This window comes from Balaenoptera ricei, chromosome 2 (genome assembly GCF_028023285.1).
Source record: "Balaenoptera ricei isolate mBalRic1 chromosome 2, mBalRic1.hap2, whole genome shotgun sequence".
Taxonomy (NCBI): domain Eukaryota; kingdom Metazoa; phylum Chordata; class Mammalia; order Artiodactyla; family Balaenopteridae; genus Balaenoptera; species Balaenoptera ricei.
Window position 1 is genome coordinate 111,659,340 of NC_082640.1, and position 24,932 is coordinate 111,684,271.

General features: G+C 35.5%; 3 protein-coding genes and 1 pseudogene across 3 annotated transcripts in view; all 4 read right to left on the reverse strand.

Annotated features, from left to right (window-relative positions):
- LPCAT4 (lysophosphatidylcholine acyltransferase 4) overlaps positions 1–24,932 on the reverse strand; it is a 189,457-nt gene that overhangs the window by 45,360 nt on the left and 119,165 nt on the right. The gene's annotated exons all lie outside the window — the stretch shown is intronic.
- On the reverse strand, positions 3,759–6,525 carry LOC132360822 (olfactory receptor 4K2-like). Its single transcript, XM_059915901.1, is given in 2 exon segments — positions 3,759–4,682; positions 6,505–6,525. Coding segments are annotated over 2 exon segments (945 nt in total).
- LOC132360527 (olfactory receptor 4N2-like) lies at positions 12,959–13,880 on the reverse strand (annotated as a pseudogene).
- Positions 21,344–22,282, reverse strand: LOC132360528 (olfactory receptor 4N4C). Its single transcript, XM_059915604.1, has one exon. It carries the CDS (start codon positions 22,268–22,270, stop codon positions 21,344–21,346), a length of 927 nt encoding a protein of 308 aa, XP_059771587.1. The 5' UTR covers positions 22,271–22,282.

Here is a 24,932-nt window from a genome sequence, read left to right on the forward strand (position 1 = left end):
TGTTGTTGGATTCTGTTTGCTAGTATTTTGTTGAGGATTTTTGCATCTATATTCATCAGTGATATTGGTCTGTAATTTTCTTTTTTTGTAGTGTCTTTGTCTGGTTTTGGTATCAGGGTGATGGTGGCCTCATAGAATGAGTTTGGGAGTGTTCCTTCCTCTGCAATTTTTTGGAAGAGTTTGAGAAGGATGGGTGTTATCTCTTCTCTAAATGTTTGATAGAATTCACCTGTGAAGCCATCTGGTCCTGGACTTTTGTTTGTTGGAAGATTTTTAATCACAGTTTCAATTTCATTACTTGTGATTGGTCTGTTCATATTTTCTGTTTCTTCCTGGTTCAGTCTTGGAAGGTTATACCTTTCTAAGAATTTGTCCATTTCTTCCAGGTTGTCCATTTTATTGGCATAAAGTTGCTTGTAGTAGTCTCTTAGGATGCTTTGTATTTCTGCGGTGTCTGTTGTAACTTCTCCTTTTTCATTTCTGATTTTATTGATTTGAGTCCTCTCCCTCTTTTTCTTGATGAGTCTGGCTAATGGCTTATCAATTTTGTTTATCTTCTCAAAGAACCAACTTTTAGTTTTATTGATCTTTGCTATTGTTTTCTTTGTTTCTATTTCATTTATTTCTGCTCTGATCTTTATGATTTCTTTCCTTCTGCTAACTTTGGGTTTTGTTTGTTCTTCTTTCTCTAGTTTCTTTAAGTGTACGGTTAGATTGTTTACTTGAGATTTTTCTTGTTTCTTTAGGTAGGCTTGTATAGCTATAAACTTCCCTCTTAGAACCGCTTTTGCTGCATCCCATAGGTTTTGGGTCGTCGTGTTTTCATTGTCATTTGTCTCTAGGTATTTTTTAATTTCCTCTTTGATTTCTTCAGTGATCTCTTGGTTATTTAGTAACGTATTGTTTAGCCTCCATGTGTTTGTCCTTTTTACGTTTTTTTCCCTGTAATTCATTTCTAATCTCATAGCATTGTGGTCAGAAAAGATGCTTGATATGATTTCAATTTTCTTAAATTTACTGAGGCTTGATTTGTGACCCAAGATGTGATCTATATTGGAGAATGTTCCGTGCGCACTTGAGAAGAACGTGTAATCTGCTGTTTTTGGATGGAATGTCCTATATATATCAATTAAATCTATCTGGTCTATTGTGTCATTTAAAGCTTCTGTTTCCTTATTTATTTTCATTTTGGATGATCTGTCCATTGGTGTAAGTGAGGTGTTAAAGTCCCCCACTATTATTGTGTTACTGTCGATTTCCTCTTTTACAGCTGTTAGCAGTTGCCTTATGTATTGAGGTGCTCCTATGTTGGGTGCATATATATTTATAATTGTTATATCTTCTTCTTGGATTGATCCCTGGATCATTATGTAGTGTCCTTCCTTGTCTCTTGTAACATTCTTTATTTTAAAGTCTATTTTATCTGATATGAGTATAGCTACTCCAGCTTTCTTTTGATTTCCATTTGCATGGAATATCTTTTTCCATCCCCTCACTTTCAGTCTGTATGTGTCCCTAGGTCTAAAGTGGGTCTCTTGTAGACAGCATATATATGGGTCCTGTTTTTGTATCCATTCAGCCAGTCTATGTCTTTTGGTTGGGGCATTTAATCCATTCACGTTTAAGGTAATTATCGATATGTATGTCCCTATGACCATTTTCTTAATTGGTTTGGGTTTGTTTTTGTAGGTCCTTTTCTTCTCTTGTGTTTCCCACTTAGAGAAGTTCCTTTAGCATTTGTTGTAGAGCTGGTTTGGTGGTGCTGAATTCTCTTAGCTTTTGCTTGTCTGTAAAGCTTTTGATTTCTCCATCAAATCTAAATGAGATCCTTGCCGGGTAGAGTAATCTTGGTTGTAGGTTCTTCCCTTTCATCACTTTAAGTATATCATGCCACTCCCTTCTGGCTTGCAGAGTTTCTGCTGAGAAATCAGCTGTTAACCTTATGGGAGTTCCCTTGTATGTTATTTGTTGTTTTTCCCTTGCTGCTTTCAATAATTTTTCTTTGTCTTTAATTTTTGCCACTTTGATTACTATGTGTCTCGGCATGTTTCTCCTTGGGTTTATCCTGTATGGGACTCTCTGCGCTTCCTGGACTTGGGTGGCTATTTCCTTTCCCATGTTAGGGAAGTTTTCGACTATAATCTCTTCAAATATTTTCTCTGGTCCTTTCTCTCTCTCTTCTCCTTCTGGGACCCCTATAATGCGAATGTTGTTGCGTTTAATGTTGTCCCAGAGGTCTCTTAGGCTGTCTTCATTTCTTTTCATTCTTTTTTCTTTAGTCTGTTCCGCAGCAGTGAATTCCATCATTCTGTCTTCCAGGTCACTTATCCGTTCTTCTGCCTCAGTTATTCTGCTATTGATTCCTTCTAGTGTAGTTTTCATTTCAGTTATTGTATTGGTCATCTCTGTTTGTTTGTTCTTTAATTCTTCTAGGTCTTTGTTAATCATTTCTTGCATCTTCTCAATCTTTGCCTCCATTCTTATTCCAAGGTCCTGGATCATCTTCACTATCATTATTCTGAATTCTTTTTCTGGAAGGTTGCCTATCTCCACTTCATTTAGTTGTTTTTCTGGGGTTTTTTCTTGTTCCTTCATCTGGTACATAGCCCTCTGCCTTTTCATCTTCTCTATCTTTCTGTAACTGTGGTTTTTGGTCCACAGGCTGCAGGATTATAGTTTTTCTTGCTTCTGTTGTCTGCCCTCTGGTGGTTGAGGCTATCTAAGAGGCTTGATGGGAGGCTCTGGTGGTGGGTAGAGCTGACTGTTGCTGTCAATATATTTCTTAAATTATTATCATCTTTTTCTTCCCACATGCTACATTATATTGTATACTCATATACTCACACTGAGACTAATAATATTTTGGGATAATTTATTTGGAAATGAAAAATTTATCATGAATTTAATAGTTAATAATTTTCCAAACGCTTAGTCTTGGTATTAATGAATTCATCAAATCTATGATATTCAGCCAGGTTTTGAAAGCCAGTCAGATTCAAGTAGTTTACTTGCCATGGTTTAAACTTTACAAATTGTCATCTGATTAACTATTTGCTATATCAATTATCAAGGGCGATAGTGATCTATATACCCATTAAGAAAAGGTATTATTAAATCCTGGATCCTCTAAGCTGTTCTCTTTTGTTCAAAGTTGAGTCAGAACTCAAATAATTGGACCCACTGAGTCAAGATCTTTCAACAATATTCAAATGAACTTCTTCATAATATCAGTTTTCCATGAAAATATTCCAATGCCATGAAAAAACCTGTTACGCCCAACACTCTTAATTTAAATTCTGCAAGTGGACACCATCAGAATACCACAAGGCTGTGCAACTGAGTGAGAATGTTCTGGATCAAAAGACAAAAGAGCAATATTTTTTCTCGGGCTTCTCTAAGTAGTCTTAATCTGATGTATATTTGTAGAATTCAGGAGTCCATGAATTCCTGAATATATGTTCACAATTTTGATGATTTGTGCATTTTTCCATAAAAATAACCTATAAATTTCAACAGATTTTTCAAATGGACTCATAATTGCAAAATGCTTGCAAACACGGCACTAACATTTAGGCAAGATACTTCACATCTCTCAGCTCTGGCTTATTTTCATGAATTTAGACTAAATGAATAGATTCTAACTTTAATTTTCTATTGTTCTGAGAACAAAGCTGATGATACAAAATCTCAGACAGAGATCTCTGCTCTTTGCACTGGATATATTAGAGTAGTTTTCCCAAGATTTAAATATTGGTTACTTATTTCTTCTTAACAGCTGTCTTCACTTCCTGGTTTGTCAGCGTATAGATAAGTGGATTCAGAAACAGAGTTAAGATGGTATAGAAAAGAGAGAGAAATTTGTCCACCAGGAAGTCTGTGAAAGGCCACACATAGATGAAGATGCAGGGCCCAAAGAACATTCACACAACTATGAAATGTGCTGTACAGGTAGAAAAAGCCTTAGATGATCCTGTGGAGGAGAGGTCCTTGATAGTGACAAGAACAATGATGTAGGAAGTGAGCAAAAGCAGAAAACTTATAAGAGCAATCACATGACTGGTTGAAATCATGAAGATTCCAAGAACATATATATCTATACACGCCAGCTGGATGACTAAAGGAAGGTCACAGAAGAAACTGTCTGTAACATTGGGACCACAGAAGGGTAAATAGAGGGTAAAAGCTAACTGGCTCACTGTATGCAGGAAGCCCACCGTACAAGAAGTTACCACAAGCCCAACAAACACTCTTTGGCTCTTAATTGATGAATAATGGAGAGGTTTGCATATGGCAATGTACCTGTCAAAAGACATGGAGATGAGCAGCACAATCTCAGTCCCAGTGAAGAGGTGCAAAAAGAAGATCTGAGAAATGCAGCCCTCAAAGGAGATGGTTTTGTGCTGAGCAAGGAAGTCCATGATCATCTTTGGAGTGGCGAAGGAGGACAGGCACATGTCAATGAGAGACAGGTTGCTGAGTAGGAAGTACATGGGGGAGTGAAGGTGTGGGGTGGACAGGACCATGAGCAAAATCAGGCAGTTGCCCAACATGGTCATTAAGTAGAAAAAGGAAAACATCACAAAAAAGAAAATCTGGAGCTCAGGAGAATCAATAAGTCCAAGTAACACAAATTCAGACACTCTGGAATAGTTAACCCCCTCCACTGATATGCAGGCTCTGCTCTATAATGACAAAATGGTACAAAATGACAGAGCTAGAAAATGTGATACTTCTATATATACATATGAAGGAGTCATGATATCAGTTAATAATTCAGAATGCTGATTACCTAAAATCCAACTAATAACTATCTCAGTAAGATTTTTCTTTTTGGAACCACTTAACAATTGCTGTCAGAAACTTCTACAAATGGACAACTTCTTGATTTTGATCAGTATCAAGTACATGCAGGGTTATACTCATCACATACCCACACAGTAATATTCCCTTCTGAATACTGACTAAGGAGTTATATAATCCATAGTTGTAGAGGAAGATTATACTAAGTGAGTGTGCTCTACTTAATAAGTCAGGTAAATAAAAATTTCAATGAGAGTTAAATTCTCAAAGTTTTCTCTTAAACCAAATAAAATGCAATTATGTTGAATCCACTATTGTTGAACACTGGATTTAAATAACAGTTTAACATAATGATTTCAGGAAACCCATTTATTATCCTATGAGAGTGATAAATTATTTTTTCTTTAAGTGACTTCCTGTTTTCTCAGCTACAGAAGAATCCAGTTCCTTTCCAATTTCATTTGCACATTTTCAATTGCTTTGTCAGTGTTAATAAGTACTATTTTAACTATTAATATATAAATGATAAATTAATTTCTTAATTTCATAAAATTACTGATGACCAAAATGTATACCTGTAACATATGAGAGTTATTCTCAACTTTTTTACTTTTATGATCTTATTGATATCTTTTTTTAAAAAGAGCAAGAAAATCCCTCCTTTATTTCTCCACATGTTACTCAAACAGAGCTAATTTTTTAGACTAGAAAAAAGAAAGAAAGATTCTAAGACAAATCCAGGAAATGTACGAAATGAGTGTCTATCCTTTTGTAGTACCAGCATATAAGATGCTCAAAACAAAACAAAGCAAACAAAAAACCCACATTAATTATCGTATGTCAAAGTGATACCCGAGCCAACTGAAAGAGAAAAAAAAAAAAAGACACTTTAGGGACTCAGACTAATTTTTCAAAATTGAGTTTTTGGTTTACAGCAGATTGCAAGTTCTGCAAATATCTCCTATAACGTTTTCATCTAAGTGACCTCCTGTTTTCCCACATGGAGAAAATCTGGCTTCATCCTCATTTACTTGCAAATATTCAAATTTTTCTGTCAATGTTGATAAATATTTTTAAGATTTGTCAAAGAACAATATTCCAGAAATCTTAAAACTGAACTGTGGCAAAGTGGTTAAGAGGGTTAAGGTGTTCTTAACCTGCTGTATGACCTTGATCATACATTAGTAGCCTCTCTAAGATTTGGCCTCTTTACCTGTGAGAATTAAATTAGACAGTCTATATAAAGCATTAAGCATATGTCCTGAGCAACATTCAAGAATTCTCTAGGCTTCAAAATTCGAATTTTGGAATACTGTTCAGAAATAATCTGCTTGTTTTATTTCATGAATAGTAATAATAATAATTTCAGTAAAAATATTTTAGCCTAGTTTCAATTCAGTGACTTGGAAAAAGATATGGGCTTCCAAAATCATTTTATCTTTTTGAAGTTAAATTACTTCTTATAAAAATTACATGAGTATCTTGATGTATTAAAGGCATTAAAATTTCTCAACCTCAGATATTTAAATATTCCTTCCATTTTCCTGACTTAAAATGTAATTAATGAGAACACAAAAATTATTATCATACCTAATTTAAATTTATATACATATATAGTGAATATATTATGCATTCATTATAAGTATTCACTTATAGTTGTCAGGTTTTTTTCTCCTTTCATCTTCAGAAGGGCATCTCTAATACCTGTTCAATTGAATCACTCATCTTTATGTCTTCAAATTATATATATTTTTCTTTACTACTCCTCTATTATTTTTGATTTACACAGTAATTAAATGAAAATTGTCTGCTACCTGAAGAACACGAATTACAACTGCTTCTCAAGATCTTTATATTATTTTCAGCTTTTAACCTACCAGCTGTGCATCAGAAATCAAAAACACCAAATCCTTCGAGATTCACAAAACTACTGAAATCACCATAGTCCTTAGTAAGCATCAGAAGCCTGGAGTGTGGATATATATTTTCTCCAGTCTTGTTATAAAAGCCACTAGAAAGCAGGGGCATTTAGGAAGATCAGGGATTAAGCACTACAGTCTGCTTGCAGTAGGAGTAATTAAAATGTTGAGCTGACTTTTCCCAAAGTTGGAACAAGAGCTGTGGAGTATGTCTTCACTATTTAAAGTGAGGACACACATTCATGATGAAGCAGTATTAATCAGAGAAAAAGCACAGTGGGACTGGTCTTGAGAAAATCTTTGAGCAGTCATTTAAGGAGCAAAACATTGCTCCTTTGATTACGGAAATATTCCCACCTTTTTACCCCAGTGTTCAATGTCACAATGTTGGAAAATTACTCTTTTGGGCTAAGGTACTTTATCACCTGCAAACTCTTGCTTACTAGAAGAATCATGTAAAGAAAGAAGCCTGCATTAAATTTTCTGACAGGGCATCAAAAATTAGTACAGGCTAACATGTATAATGATAGCTGCCACCCAGGTGGGTGAAATCAGGGGAAGGAGAAGTAGGAAAGCTCAAAGTAACTGGAAGAAGTGAAGACAGGTGCTGTGCAAGTAGCCTAAAGGAATGGTGTATGAATTATATTATACAAATGTAAAGCATTCAGCACAATGCCTGGCACAGAGAAAATGATGAATAAAATATAGTAGAAAGCAGAGGTGATTATAATTATTAACATTATTTTTTGAAAAAGGTCATGACATGTAATTCAGGAAGATATTAGGTGTGAAATCTCAACCGTAAACTATAACTGAGGGTCTTGCCGTATTTACCTGAAGGTCAATCATTCAACCGCAACTTGCTCTCCAAACACAACTTTCTTCCCAAATTTCCTCAGTGATTTGAACTCTTCACAACTACCACAACTAGCCTACATTCTTCATAAGACTGATAATAGAGCCCAGGAAAATCCTCCCTAGCTGACCACATTCCTTGCAGGCTTTGAAATAAGAAAAAAATCAACTGTTTTAAAGATGTTTTTGTTTTATTTCTGTTCTGTAAAGAGAAAGGAAGGAAATGACTTTAAAACAAAACAAAACAAAAAAGCCCAACCAACACAAGTTGCAAAGACTCGGTAAATCTAAAATATCTGCCCTGGTTTAAAACAAAAGATAAGTGTATATAATTATTACTAGAGTTATTCCGGAAAAGGCAAGAGGATTAACAAAAAAATAATAGAAATAAAAGATAATTCAGAAAGAGCACTGAAGGAGTTTGGGGGCATAATAAAACTGTTCTATATCTTGGTTGTGTTGGTGGTTACATGAACCTATACATGTGTTAAAATTCATAGAACTGCGTACCAAAAGAAACCAAACCCAATTTCACTTTAAAATAATTTATAAAATAGAATTTTGAAAAGCAAAACCAAATAACTCAGTACAGTCGCTAGTTACGAAATAAGCAAATAAAACCAATAGCTTTCTTATAAACCAACAATTACTTGTTAAAATATATGGTTAAAAATGAGTTTATTTAGATGAGCAATAGGATATATAAAGTCAATAGAAATAATATTAATCAGAAATGTATCTCTATGACCAAAGCTATGCTACTCTACAAAAGGGGAAAACAACTTGAATAAATGAAATACATACAGTTTTATTGGAAGGAGAAACTCCATATTGTTCAGCACATAAATTCCAATAAACTCTCTAAATTTTTTTGACTTAACAAAATAATATTCAAAAATTTTCTAGAGGTAAATCAGGTAAAATTAGTCAGGAATTAGAAGTAATATTTCTAATATGCAGTATTATAAGATGATAATATTTAAATAATATAGAAAAAGCATGGGATACAACTAATTAATGTAAGGGATCTGAGAGGACAAAAAATAGGTATAGATCCAAGGATACACAAGACTTTACAATATTATAATGTTTACAGTATTATAACTTTAATTGGCAAAAGGGACTTTACATTTTGCCTCAATTTTTTAAAAATGTGATTTTAGGGAAAAAAACACATTTAATCAATAGATATGGTTTGCAATGGTCCAAATTGAAAGCTATAATAAATATAACACTTTTGTCTTTTCCAAATAGTAAATCTTTAAAAGAAAGCAAGTACTACTCTTAGAAATAGCAAGGACAGATAATTCCATATATTGTTGGTGGAAAATTAAATCAACAGAATTTCACTATACATCAAAGGTTATACCTTGTGACCTACTAATTGTACAAACTTTATTCCCAGAGAGTACTCAAATAAGAGTGAAAGGTAGTATTTAAAACATTTTTGTATAAACTTAGCTTATAATAGCAAAATTCTAAATATACAAAAGTAGAGGATTATTTAAATAAATAATAATAATAAATGGTAATTGAATAATTCATAGTCATTTGAGTATTATGATCTATATTTACTTATTTAAAACATACCTATAATATTAAGAGAAAAGGACAAATTATAAACTACATATATAATATGACCCAATTTTTATAAAAATAATAATGTGTTTATACATGTAAAATTGACAAAATTTTAATATTAGATATTTCTGAATGGTGGAATTAGATGTAATTTTCATATTATTCTTTAATTCACTTATTTAATATTTACAAGCACCTTCTTTGTGCCAGGCAGTGGTCAAAACAAATAAATTTTTGCTTTCATGGATGTTACATACCATAGTGGAAAAAGACAGGCAATAAAATAAGTATGTGCAACATATGTCCTATTAAAAGGTGACAAGTGCTGTGGACAAAAGTGATGCAAGGAAGTGGGACAGGGACTGCTGTGGGAGTGGGTTGCAATTTTCAATAGGGTAGTCAGGAATGGTCTCGCATGAAAGGTGACATTTGAGGACAGGTCAAATTTGAGGAAATTATAAAGTAAGTCATGCCAAAATCCTGGGAAAGCACACTCCAGACTGAAGAAACAGCAAGTCAGAGGTTCTGAGGTGGAGTTTGGGGGGAGGGGAGGCGTATCTAAGGATCAGGAGGCCAGAAGGACCGAACAGAATGAGTGAGATGGGATATAGTAGGATAAGGGGTCAGAGAGTGGAAAGCTGTAGGAGTTGGGGCATATGGATAGGGTCATGTGGACCTTTACAGATAAACAAGAAAAAAGTTTAGCTCTTTAAGTAACAGAGAAGTCATCAATGGTTTTGAGAAGACGAAGATGATGTGACTATATTTTAACCAGATCATTCTGGATGCTCAGCTGAGAATAAACGAAGATGGGACAAAAACAGAAGACCAATAAAGAGGCTACAGCTCTAACATGGGCAAGAGATGATGGTGGCATGGGTCTAGGTGGTAGAGTTTGGGTCTAGGTGGTAGAGTTTGGGTCTGGCAATTTCATGATGGCAGAGCTAATCCAGACTTGTTAACAGATTGGATGTGGAATATGAGAGAAAATATTTGTAAAGTATTACAAATCCAAGATTTTGGACCAGAGACCGGAAAATAGAATTACAATTAACTGAGATTGGGTTGTGGGGTGGGGAGAGGGCTGTGGTGAAGATCAGGAATCAGTCTGGGATGTTATGTGTAAGGTGATACTAGGACATGAAAGCAGAGCTGCAGCAGGGGCACAGGCTGCTGGAGAGAGGAGCCTAGCGTTCATGAGAAAGATAAGTGTAGAGATTATTGATATATAGATGGGATTTAAAGACAAGAAAGCTGGGTAGCTAAAGAGAAACTCTCAAAGAAGAACGAGGGAACAGCTGCTTAGGTGCAGGGGAGACCATGAAAGTGGCGAGTCCTGGGAGTGCAGTGATCCACTGTGTCAAATGCTATTCAGAGGTCAAATACGATGAGACCTGACTCAGGATCATTACTATCTTTGGTGATCATGACAAGAGTTATTTTATTGGCATGATTGGGTGAGTTGAAAAGGAAAGACATCGGAAGCAGAGAGTATAAACATGCCAGCCTGAAAAGATTAATACTACATAGTGTATGAGTCCAACTATATGACATTCTGTAAACAGCAAAATTATAGAAATAGTAAAAAGGTCAGTGGTAGTCAGGGGCTTGAGGGGATAAGGAAGAGAGGGAGGGATGAATAGGTGGAGCACAGGGGATTTTTAGGGCAGCAAAACTACTCTGTATGATACTGCAATGATGGATAAATAACATGCCTTTGTCAAGATCCATAGAAATGTAGAGAAAATGTGAACCCTAATATAAACTATGGACTTTATTTTAAAATAATGTATCAATATTGGTTCATCAATTGTTACAAATGTACCACACTAATGCAGATATTAATAGGGGAAAGTATGTATATATGGTGGGGGGCAGAGGGTATATAGAAACTCTATATTTTTTGCTCAACTTTCCTATAAACCTAAAACTGCTCTTTACAAGTCTATTAACATTTCCAAACTACTCTTGAGCTTTGCTGTAAAGGGAAGGAGAGAAATGAGGTAAGCTGTGGAAGGAGAAAGTTGACACAAAGGTTTTATTTAAGATGAAAGAAATATGGTTATATGCTAAGGGAACGCAATAGGGAGAAAAAGTTAATGGTGTAGAAGGAAAAAAGGAGTAATAGCCCTTCGTAGGAAGGAGGGGATGGATTCTGATGCACAGATGGAGAAGTCAACTTTTGTAGGAGCAGCATCAGACCACCCAGTCTCAGGAGAGATGCAGGTATATAAGGGTAGTAGCTTGAGGAATTCTCTTCGGCTCCTTCTCTCAATGAAATAGGAAGCTACATGATAAGCTGAGAGTGGGGATGGGGAAGGAGACACTTGAGAAAAGAGAACACCTTTTCCATAATCTGAATATTTTTACCATGCACATGATTTATATTCATAAACATTTTAATTTTGACTATTTTTAAGTAAAATATAAAAAATTAATCCCCTGCATTTTTGGTTCCAGGTTTGTTTTGGATGCCACCCATTCAATGTATTCAGAAGAGACTTGAATTTGGTTAAGCCAATTAGGCAGAGAAGCAGTATCAGGAGAGGCTTCTGTTTTTCTAGGGAGATCTGATAGGTGCACAGTGGCTCTGGATCATCATCTTGACCCTAGGCCTAGGCTAACTTGGTGGTATTTTTCAGACAACAGATGGCAAAGGTTGTAGCAAGAACAGCTCTCTTGACAACCTGGTCTCCTGTGCTGTTCTGGGAGCCATCTCTGGATATCCAGCCTATAGTCTGTTCTTCCAGACTTTGCAACAGTTCATAAGCATGTAATTCTCTATATTAAATCATATTTCTTAAACTAAGTAGAATGCAATAGATTCCTGACTGGTCCACCAAAGAACCATCATCATTACACTCAGTGTGAAATCAATTAAGGATGAGATCAACAAACAGCTAGGAGTCATAAACATCTGCTAAGATTAATCATGAAGTCATGGAGAAAAGAAATGTTTCCATGACCTTTTTCTCATGAAAATGACCTGCTTTCTTTGCCTTCCTCTACATACCCATGGAAGAAAAATTTACAGTTTAATTCCTTTTAAAATATAAGTATAATATCTCTTTTAGTGATATTTTTCAACTCTTTGATATCTTCAGAATCTTGAGTTTACATCCCTAAATCATTTTTGAAACCATAGTAAAGAAATTACTCTGTTGCTTAGAATGGTTACCCTTATTATAGTTATTCAAAAAAAAATGAAACTCTTTATATTCACTTTATAGACCCATATATGTGTTGGACACTATGAGTATCTACAACATGAACTCTAATCGTTTAAACATTCACTTATTATAACCCAGTCAATTTGACCTATGCTGTGATCCTCAAATATACCAAGTTCATTACTATCTTCAGATTTTTGCAATACCTGTTCCATCTGCCTAGAAGGTTCTGCCTGCCGATGTTTGTGTAGTTGGCATATTCCATTTATCCAGATATCAGGCAAAACATCACCTCCTCATAAAGGCCCTGCTTCAAGACTAAAAGTAAATTCATTACCCACATCTCACACTTATTATCAGATATTTTGCTTCTCTTTATAGTATCTTCAGGAATATATGTCTTCTTGAAAACATGCTGTTTATTTTCTACATTGTTGGCTGTCTACTCCTACTAGATTGTAATTTCAGAGAGCAATAACTTTACCTATCTCAATATAGCTCTTTCTCCCAGGGCCTAGAATAGTCTTGACAAATGGGAGGTGATCAATAAATGTAGTGTTTAAAAAATGAATAAGTTAATTTCAGATGAAATTCTCCAGTCTTGGTTTTCTTATTCATTTTTCCCACTTTTTATCAGGCTAAGTGCTGATTAAACAACATTTTCACCGACGCTTTTACTTCCTGGTTGTTAAGGGTATAAATCACAGGGTTCAACAAAGGAAAGATTACAGTGTGAAAGAGAGAAACCAACCACCTTGTCAGCTGGGAAGGCTCTGAAGGGGCAGGTGTAGATGAAGATGCCAGGCCCAAAAATAAGAAATATAACGATGATATGGGTGGTGCATGTGGACACAGCCTTGCTCTTCCCCTCAAAGGAGGAACCACATTCACGGCAGAAGGTGACTGCATAGGAGGCCAGAAGCCTCAAGAAACACAGGAGGGTGAGCAGACCACTGTTGAAGACCATCACGAGCTCCACCACAAAGGTGTCTGTGCAGGCCAGCTTGATGACCTGTGGCACATCACAGAAGAAGTTGTCCAGTCAGTTTGGGTCACAGAAGGGCAAGCGGAGGATGAAGGCCACCTGGATAATGGAGTGGACAAAGTCTCCAAGCCACAGAGCCAACAGCAAGGCATAGCAGGTTCTAGGGTTCATGACAGTTGAATAGTGTAAAGGACGACAGATGGCAATGTAGTGGTCAAACGCCATCACAACAAGGAGTAACCCCTCCCCTCCTCCAAGGAAGTGCAAGTAAAAGAGCTGAATGATGCAGCCTCTATAGGAGATCACCTTCTTCTCAGAGAGGAAGTCCACCAGCATCCTGGGAGCCACAATGAAGGAGTAGGATGCATCCAGGAAGGCCAAGTTGCCCAGAAAGTAGAGGGGGGCCGTGAGGCCAGGGTCTGACCTGATGGTGAAGATGATGAGGAGATTGCCAGGGAGGATGAGGTAGAAAACTAAAACTAGCACAAAGACCAGGAGCTGAATATTTTGAGACTGGGTCAGACCAGCAAGAATAAATTCTGTCACCACAGTACTGTTCTCATGCTCCATCCTCTCTGCGGGCAGTACATAAAGAAGCAGAGTTTATTATTACAATTTCTTACAACTATACCCGAGTTGTTCTCCAGCTAAAAATATCTGACATATTCACCATTTCAGTGTTTCAACCCTCTCCAATATCCTGGGCAAACTCCAAACATTTCCTTCCTCTATATTTAAAACAAACAAATAAAACACTGTTCTCAAAGATGCAGTCTTATTCCCATTCAGCCATGTGCTTCTATACCACTGCTGTTCACTGTCAGAGTCTAGTATCATACACCTTCTTGGGATTCCTGCCTTCTTGAGTCATAGAAAATTTTCCTGATTGAGATAGAACACAACTCCAATTAGTAAGATCTTTACATTTTAAAAAATTTATTTATTTTATTTATTTATTTTTGGCTGCGTTGGGTCTTCGTTGCTGTGCATGGGCTTTCTCTAGTTGCGGCGAGTGGGGGCTACTCTTCATTGCGGTGCACCGGCTTCTCATTGTGGTGGCTTCTCATGCTGCGGAGCACGGGCTCTAGGTGCACGGGCGTCAGTAGTTGTGGCTCACAGGCTCTAGAGTGCAGGCTCAGTAGTTGTGGCGCATGGGCTTAGTTGCCCTGTGGCATATGGGATCTTCCCAGACCAGGGCTCGAACCCATGTCCCCTGCATTGGCAGGCGAATTCTTAACCACTGCGCCACCAGGGAAGCCCAAGATCTTTACATTTTGATGGTTGTACTGTGCTTGAGATTTAGCAGTTTTCTTGGAATTACACACATTTTCTCCTCATCCACCAACCCAAACTTTTTACTGAGTATTATGCTTTCTTCAGCTCTTGTGGAATTCCCAGTTCCTGCCTGCTAACTCTCTGCCTTGCTCTCTGTTTTCTCTTATTGCCCTCCTCTGACCTGGCGTCCTTGTATTACCCTGACTCCAAGCTGGTCACCAGTTTCCAACAATAACTTTACTTTTCTCCTAACTTAGAGGTAGGCTCCAGCTGTATCCCTGGTGATATAGCACCACTTACATAGCCACTCTTCACCTTGTCCATGCAGCTTCATAACACTCTCTCAGTCTCAATTCCTTTCTAAATTCTCCCCATCTCCATCTTTCCCTGAAACCAGCATGACGCCCAAGGGAGAGCCTTTGACAAACAACAGGTTACTATATAAATTTGCCAGGATAAATTTTTTAAATTAATTATGTCAACACATAAAATCATAGCATAGAAGAGGGAGAAGTAACAATAAAGATCCTATAATCTACTGATTACTTTCAAAGACAAGAGAACTAAAGCTACCGTGGTAGCAGCACTTAAGTTTAGAATGTTTTCTTTATTGTTACTATTGACAAGTAGTAGAAGAACGCAGGTGTGTATAATCCAGTGTAAATACATAAAGAAATTATTTGCACAGCTTTAATCAATGAATGCTGTTTTTTGTGTACTTGAATAACAAAAAATATTACTAGCCTAAAATCACTCCTTAACAGAGCTTAGAATTAGAAGTTTAACCCTGTATAATTAAAACACTAGTTATTGGGGGAGGTGGAATCCAGATGTAAGGCTCAGTCTGTTTAGTGGTGGGTGCTTATTCTAGAAGTGTCATGTGATGATCCACTGAAGAGTGAAAAGAAATAGTATTAAGTATGTATTGCATGTATATAATGATGCATATATGTGTATATATCATTGGCTTTTAATTTTATTCTTTTCAAAATGCTACTTTTAATATATATAATATATTAATATAATGGCATACAGACATTATAAATATATGTGCATATATTTAAGGCAAATGCTCAAAAATATTTTGTTGTGGGTATGAAATGTTTTTAAATATGAAAATTGCTAATCTACAGAAAAATACAATGTAGTATATATTAATATTCCCCATACCATTTAATTAAATACCATTTAATTAAATAGCACAATTGTCTTCAAGCAATCTCCAGGTTTTATGTAACTCTCACAATGTTGCCATTCTTCCCATTCCCATAAAACATTAATTGACCATTCTTGTCATTGTTCATAAATATTTGTTCTCACACAGGGAACCTTAGATTTTGAAATCTCTTCTAACTCTTTATGATGCAATGGAGAAAGTGCCATGGAGATTTGAGACTGCCACACCCTACTGAATATTTCCAAGGGGAGTATTAGAATGTCAACAGAATTTGGCAAGGAAAAATACCAGAACTTTGTAAAGGACAAATATTTTAGAATATGTCATGTAATGCCACACTGGCTTAATCCTGAATTCTAACACCAAAATCCTATCAGTGAGTGAGAAAATACAACCCTATTTGGAAGCCTATTAGTTAGGTCAAAAGTAAATAGAAGGTTAAGAAAAGTTCATTTACATCTTATAATAACATCAAAAAGGGAAAAAATGTAAATAAATGGTGAGAGGTTGTTGATATATATACCAAGGAAATAAGAAGGGTCAGGATGAGGATGAGACAAGTGAGGTAGGTATTGCTTCGGGCACAAAGTTAACCATGATACTAAAAACCTTAGTAATCAAGATAAATAATATTTTAATGCAATATTTTAAAAGTCAAAGTTTATGTAAAAATTATGAACAGAATATCTTAAAAAAAAAAAAAAGACAGCAACATTACAGATTTTTCCTTTTGCCTCAGGGTCCAATATGGCTCAACATAACACTATTACTAATCCAGACTTTATTTAAAATGTAGTATTTATTTTGTTTATCATGAATTTTTATTTTTTAAAATATTGATTGGACCTAGAGAATATAGTACTTAGGAAATTATGTCAGAGAGAAAGACAAATATTGTATGATATCACTTATATGTTGAATTTAAAAATATAACAAATGAATGTTTATGCAAAACAGAAACAGACTCACAGATATAGAACACAAACTAGTGGTTACCAAAGGGGAAAGGGCAAATTAGGGTTATGGGTTTAAGAGATACAAACCAGTATGTGTAAAATAGATAAGCAATAAGGATATATGGTATAGCACAGGGATTATAGCCATTATCTTGTAATAACTTTTAATGGTGTGTATCTGTAAAATTACTGAATCAATATGCTGTACACCTGAAACTAATAAAATATTGTCCATCAACTGCACTTCAAAAAATTGATTAGAATATTGTTTATTACTAAGTTTTTTTGTCACTCCCTTAGATATGTACTTAGGTGGAGTAAAAGCCCCATCTTGGAGTAGGTTAGAGTTCTGCCAAAAAAAAGTGTTTGACTTTGAAAAATGTGATATTTTTCCATAATTATAAACATAATCTGAGACTTTCCTCACTTCTTAACGTTCATCCCAATACATAAGATAAAATTAATCTGCAGACCTAAGCTAGTTCTTATAATGGAGTTTTTTTAAAGTGGGGTATTTTTGATTTTTAAAAATATTAAGGTAGTGTTTATCTCTATTACTGAGTTTTTTGACACATCCTTAGATTTTGCACCCAACTCAACAACTACTTATTGGGTGTCTACCCTGAGCCTGGCAGTATTGTGTCAGCAATGCAATACAGACAAGAGAAAAGCCCTTTCCTTACATTCCAATGCCGGGAGACAGACAATAAACAAACAAGCAGGAAAGAAAACATCAGATAGTAATGAGCTTTAGGATGAAAATATAACAGAGTGTGAGTTGGAGAGAGCTTGGGAAAGAGATTGCTGTTCTAGAAAGGGTGGTCAGAGAGGGTCTTTCTGGGGAGGTTTTATTAAAGTAAGATCTGAGTGTCTAAAAGAAACCATTCCAGTAAGAGGCCACCAAAAACAAAGATCTGTATAATACCAAACAATAACATCCACCATTTTCTGAAAAGGCTAGTAAAGTACTCTTCACTTTTCCAATTAAAAAAAAAAAAAAGAAAGAAAGAAGGATCTGGTGTGTTGAGGAACAGAAAAGAGGTCAGGGTGCCAAGAGAGTGAAAAAATTTATACAGAGAGAAAATTCCTTCCCATGTCTTGTCCCTCATCTATATTTCCCCTGACACAAACCTCACAATAGAAAATAGCTATTACTCTTTGTGTATCTTCCCAAAAGCACTATGCATAGAAAAGCAAATGTCATTATATATTCCTTTCTCCCTATTAATAAACAAATATGATAAATATCTAAAAGTGGGGATTATTTAAATAAATTTTAATAACTGCATACAATTTAATACTTCACAGGCATTTAAAATATTATATATATACAATATGTATGTATATGTGACATGTACATTCATGTATAATATAGGTTCCAGAATATTTTTAAGACAGCAAGTTAAAAAGCAGCATATATAATATGTCCTTATATTTAAACAAAAAGTTTGAGCATGTGGCAAAAATGTGGAAAAATATATTTCAGAATGTTATATACATTCTCTGAACTTTTAAAAAATTGTGTATATATCTCATAATTCCTGTCTACCACAAAGTCAGTTTCTGAAGTTATTATTGTTATTAACATTGGCTCCTATTTAAAATTTTCCAAGTCTGCTTTCTACAATAAAAAATAATAATGTATTCATCTACTCATTCACTTCTTACTAGCCATTATTGAGAATCTACCAGAGCAAGTCATTGTGCTAAGAGATGAAATACAGATTTAACAATACAAACTCTAATTTCAGCGAAGGCAAAAAATTGTAAATACAGACACACAATTAAAATAATGGTGAGATGTTTTATAAAAGAACTGTGCTTAGAGTATCATAAGAGCAAAGAGGAATGAACACCATATGTGCATTGGAAATATATCAAGAAGCAGGAAGCACTATGGCTGTCTTCACTGAAATGATCATCAACAAATGGTAAAGGAGAGAATAGTGTGCAAAGTCATAGAAGAATCAAACCCCATGCCTGTGCAGAAACAGTAAGAGGCAAGATTGGAAAAATGGGTAATTTCTAACAGATTGTATTTGATTAAATTTACAATTCATCAGAAGAAATTCAGGAGATACCCATTAGACTGCTGTTTTACACTATATGTAAAGGATATATCTAGCTGACTTGATAAAATTTACAACTTCTCAGTGTATAGTTGCTATGTGCTGCAGATATATCATCAGAATTTTTCAACATTTTTCAAAAGTATACTCTTATGTTTGAAATTCAAAACTTATTATGGCATTCAACATGGCAGGTATTAATCTGATAGACTTTATTCTGGGATATAGGACAAATTTCAACACGTTTTTAAGATTGAGATCATACTAAATATGTTCTTGGACCACAATGGAATTAAACTATAAATGTATCAGGCATATTCTCAAATATTCAGGAAAAAAACACACTCTGAATAACCCATGAGTAAGAAAGTCAAAGTAGAGATTAGAAAATATTTTTAATGGAATGAAAATGTGAACACAACATATAAAAATATGCAATATGTAGATAAAGCAGTGCTTGAAGGGAAATTTGTAGCATCAACTGATTTTATTTAAAGGGTTTATAAGAAAGAATTTAAATCAATAATTTAATCTTCCAATTTAGAAAAAGAACATTAAATCCAAAGAAAGAAGAAATTAAATAATATAGATGAGAAGAAATATACACATTTTTTACACAGAGAAAAACAAACGAAACCAAAAGCTAGTTCCTTGTAAAGAACAATAAAATTCATAAAAATTTAGCCACTTTCGTCAGGAAAAAAAAAGAGATTACACAGATCAATAATATCAGAAGTTAAATTAGGGCAATTATTACAAATATTACAGAAATTAAAAGAATGCTAAGGGAACATTCTGAGCAATTTCATGCCAATAAATTTGATAACTTAGGTTGAATGTACAATATTCTGAGTCCATTAATTACCAAAACTAATTCAAGAAGAAACAGATAACTTGAATAGCTGTATATATGTAAAAGAAATTTAATGTGTACTTAAAAATCTTCCCACAAAGCAATCTTCAGACCCAAATGGCTCGGCTGATGAAATCTGCCAAACAGTTATTCAAGAAAAAAATCTAACTCAACACAAACTCTTTCAGAAAATAGATTATTAAAGGGATAATATTTTTAATAATCTCTGTAATTCCTTCTGGTACACATTAAGTTATTTAGAAGCATATGACTTAATTTGCAAATATTTGGGGAATATATTTCTCTTGTCAATTGTTTCTAATTCAGATTCACTGAGGTCAGAGCATATATTCTGTATGAAATATAGTAAGACTTTTATGGGCTAGCATATGGTCTATCTTTGAGACTGACTCATGTGCACTTGAAAAGAATGTGTGCTTGTCATTGATGAGTGCAGTACTCTATAAACAGCAACTGGTCAAGTTTGTTGATAGTGCTGTTCAAATATCCTGTATCTCTACTGATGGAAGCTCACATATACTATCAATTTTTTTTAAAAAGTTTTTAATCTCAGTGTATGCTGTTGGGTTCTCTATTTCTTCATTTAGATATGTTTAGATATCTACAGCTCAGCACATAGAATGGTCTCCTACTCCATAAAAGATTTTATACTTAATTTCTCACATTAAACCCCGTTATACTTAAAATAACTAGAGTGATTTATGTAATCTCCAACAGAATCTATAGTACCAGTAAGTATCATTACCATAATCGGATTGAAATCAATTGAGGACAAGTTTTAACATCCAGGGAGGATTTGTAATAACCCATTAGTAATAATCATGAAGCACTGAAATACAATCAAGTGAAATAATTTCATGACATTTTTTCAATAAAACTAATTATTTTCCTTTCTTATCAGTCTACCAACTTTGAGGGAGGAAAGAATATATGTTTTCAACAATTTTCAAGCTTTTTAAATTGCTCAAAACAGGTCTGCAGAATAACATTTGGCTTTTAATGATGTTTTGCCAGTTACTGATCTCTACCCAGAATCCTGATGATATACCTCTAAATCAGGGCTCCCCACCCCCCGGGCTGCGGATCAGTATCGGTCCACGGCCTGTTAGGAACTGGGTGGCACAGCAGGAGGTGAGCGGTGGGTGAATGAGTGAAGCTTCATCTGCCGCTCCCCATTGCTCCCCATCGCTCGCATTACCACCACCCCTACCACCCCCCCACCTCCCAGCCCCCCAACCCCCATCCATGGAAAAATTATCTTCTATGAAACTGGTCCCTGGTCCCAAAAAGGTTGGGGACAACTGATCTAAATCATGGAAGAAACAATTACAGATAAGTCAGCTCTCTTGCTTAAAGTATTGAGATGAATTCTTACTGCAATTAGAATAAAATAAAACTTCTTATCTCAGCCTAAGAGACCTTAGTTATTTGACCCTTACAGTCACATAGAACTTAACACCTAAAATCTCTCACACTTACTCATTATACTCCAACCACTCTGGTGTTTCTTTTATGTTCTTTAAACACACTAAGTGTATTCTCTTGTTATGCATAACTTTCCCCCATTAGTTACAACAGCACCTGAAAAATGGAAGGAACTCAATGAAAAACAGTATTTGTTAAATGAATGAATGATTTGTAGCCAGAATTTCCCCTTCATGACTTCCTATTATAAAATCCATTCAACAAATCACATGCCGGCTCAATACTCTCCTCATGGAAGCTCTCACTTCCTGGTTGCGAAGGGTGTAAATCACAGGGTTCATCAAAGGAAAGATCACTGTGTGGAAAAAGGAAACCACCTTGTTTGCTGATAAGGCTCGGAAGGGGCAAGTGTAGATAAAGATAGCAGGTCCAAACATGAGAAACATAATGATGACGTGAGTGGTGCATGTGGACAGTGCCTTGCTCTTCCCTTCAGAAGCAGACCCACGTACACGGCAGAGGATGACTGCATAGGAAGCCAAAAGCCCCAGGAAACACAGGAGGGTGAGCAAACCACTGTTGAAGACCATCACGAGCTCCACCACAAAGGTGTCTGTGCAGGCCAGCTTGATGACCTGTGGCACATCACAGAAGAAGTTGTCCAGTCGGTTTGGGCCACAGAAGGGCAAGCGGAGGATGAAGGCCACCTGGATAATGGAGTGGACAAAGCCTCCAAGCCACAGAGCCAACAGCAAGGCATAGCAGGTTCTAGGGTTCATGACAGCTGAATAGTGTAAAGGACGACAGATGGCAATGTAGCGGTCAAACGCCATCACAACAAGGAGTAACCCCTCCCCTCCTCCAAGGAAGTGCAAGAAAAAGAGCTGAGTGATGCAGCCTCTATAGGAGATCACCTTCTTCTCAGAGAGGAAGTCCACCAGCATCCTGGGAGCCACAATGAAGGAGTAGGATGCATCCAGGAAGGCCAAGTTGCCCAGAAAGAAGTAGAGGGGGGCTGTGAGGCCAGGGTCTGACCTGATGGTGAAGATGATGAGGAAATTGCCAGGGAGGATGATGAGGTAGAAAATTAAGATCAGGACAAAGACCAGGAGTTGAATATTTTGAGACTGGGTCAGACCAAGGAGGATGAATTCTGTCACCACTGTGCTATTTTCTATCTTCATCTCCTCTGCCTGTAGTATATCAGGGAGTAGAGAGGTTATTTCCAATTCTTCCATCTAGATCATAGTTCTTCTCAAGCTAAAAGCTGTGTATTCTACATCTATGTTATACCATCACTCTCCCACAAACGAAGAAATCTCTTCTACCCTTTATTCTTCTATAAATCATTAAGTGCCAGCACCCAAGTCTTGAAGCCACACTCTTCTGCTTCTGTCCTGTGCTCCTATTTAACTGCTCTCTCATGCAGCACTCTGCCCTGCCCTGGATTTGTTTATGATTTACATGAGGCATATGAACATTTTTCTGACTGAGAAAAAAACTTAAACACAGATACTAAATTCTTCAAGTTTTTATTTGAATGGGGGGGTGGGTGGTGGTGAGGTGAGGATTGACAGCAAAGAGGAATGACAGAGCTTTTTATGGTAACAGAAACATTCCATATCTCAATTGTAACGGTTACAAGTGTCTTTTTTGCCCAAAATTTATTGAACCATTAAACTATACAGAAATTGGTAGATTTACTGTATGTAAATTATACCTTAAGAATGTTTACCTAAAAAGTTTTTTAAAGCCTGCTTACTTGAAATATTTCCTTTTTCTCTATGGAATATTAACCCATCATCCGAGTCTAAATAAAAAGAATCCTGGTCATTCTGGAGAAATTGAGATCTGAGGCTTATCTGTACAGTGGTCTCTAAATTGGCAATGTGCTCATCCAATGCACATGATAATTTATTGGTATGAAAATTTGGAGGCCCAGGGTAGTCCACCCCAAAATGTGCCTCAATGGCGTATTGATTATTTTGAATTAATGTTACTTAAGAAATTGTCAATGCAAAGGAGACACTCTGATCTTTCTTTCTGTCTCCCTGAAAACAGGAAAGAAATCTCTCATGTGAAAGGTGCAGCCCCTGCATCTGGAGATAGAAGGACACCCTTATCACTAGATAGGGAATTTGAGCTGAGAAACCTGTATAAATGAACCTTGTTACTTTTTAATTTTTCTACCCCACGCCCAGCCTCCGTTTAGATTCTTCACTAATTGACCTCCTAAGTCAAAGCCTAAGTTTCTTTGTCCTGTCAATTACTCACAAAGTTACTGTTTTTCATCTAAAAAGTACATAAGCACCTGCTTTGGCCACTTGTTTAAATCTCATTTCTATGAGACCTCCATGCACATGATTAAAATTTGTTTCTCTTTCTCTGTTAATTTGTCTTGTGTCAATTTTATTATTAGACACAAGAACTCAAGATGGGTAGAGGGGAAATTTCCCCCTCCCAGACAAAAACAATAATAGAATTTCTACGTACATGATTTTATCCCATCCTTTGCAGTTCTATTTTTGAAAGTGTCATAGTATAAATGAATATAAAATATACAAATAAAATACATATGTTGCTCATGCATGATCAAAAATTGTTTATTTTTAGGATAAAAATTTTCAGAACTTGAAGACTTGAACTAGAGCATAATACTGCAGTGTGATATAGAACAATGGTGCACATGCTTTCAGTTACATGGCACACTTGTTTTTAAGTAGTGTTGTGGAATATGGAGTGTTGAGAGGAGGGAAAGACGGGTCCACTAACTTTAACTGTAATGGGAGACAGAATGCAAGAGAAGAGAAAGTACAATCAAGTCCCAAATCAAGAAACCAAAGAAAATATTTATAATGGCATAACTATTCAAAACATCAAAATATCTGATTTTGTATGTCTAAACCCAAATAGATTAATTAATAACAGATGTTTTGTGTAGAGTCAATATTACAAATTATTAAAGAGGCACTTTACATTACACAGGCACACAGATGTACATACAAATGCATGTATGCACACACACACATGCACAAGCACATGAATTGTTTCCTAAGCAAAACTGAAGCACAAACATTTACAAATGGCACAATCCAAATTAGTTTTTCTGTTCTCTACATCTTTTCTTCCTTTCTTCCTTCCTTACATTCGTTCTTTCTTTCTTTCTCTCTTTCCTTTTTTTCTTCCTTTCTTTCTCTTTCTTTCTTTCTCTTTTCTTTCTTTCTCTTTCTTTTTCTTTCTTTCTTTCTTTCTTTCTTTCTTTTTCTTTCTTTCTTTCTTCCTTTCTTTCTTTCTCTCTCTCTCTTTTCTTTCTTTCTTTCTTTCTTTCCTCCTTCCCTCCCTTCCTTCCTTCCTTTTTTCTTAGCATTTCATTGGCTTCAATATTTATCATTCTTTCTGTGCATAAAACCTACTGTTAGAAAAGTAAGTCAAGAATCCCTCTGTACTTATTACTAAGTTATGTGCATCTCCCACTCTATTATATACTTGGTTATTTCATACTGTTGCAAACGTCTAGACTGTCTTTAGGACATAAGAGAAAACTTTATGTATTAAAGGTTAAGGGTTGCAGGCTTTTCCACAGTGCTTTGTGTTTTATTTCCTATCATGCACTTATGTTCTTCTATTGACTCCTTAACAGATAGGATGTATTACTATCTAACATCCCTCACTTCTTTCAGTTAATATATGATATATAAATTTAAGACCAAGTGTTAACATCCCCAAGAAAACTGGTATTTTAATAAAGGCTTTATGTATCCCCAATAAAGTAATTCTAAATATCCAGAGGAACTAGAGCTATATTATTAAGGACAGATAAAAGGTGTTATTGTATTATTGAATTCA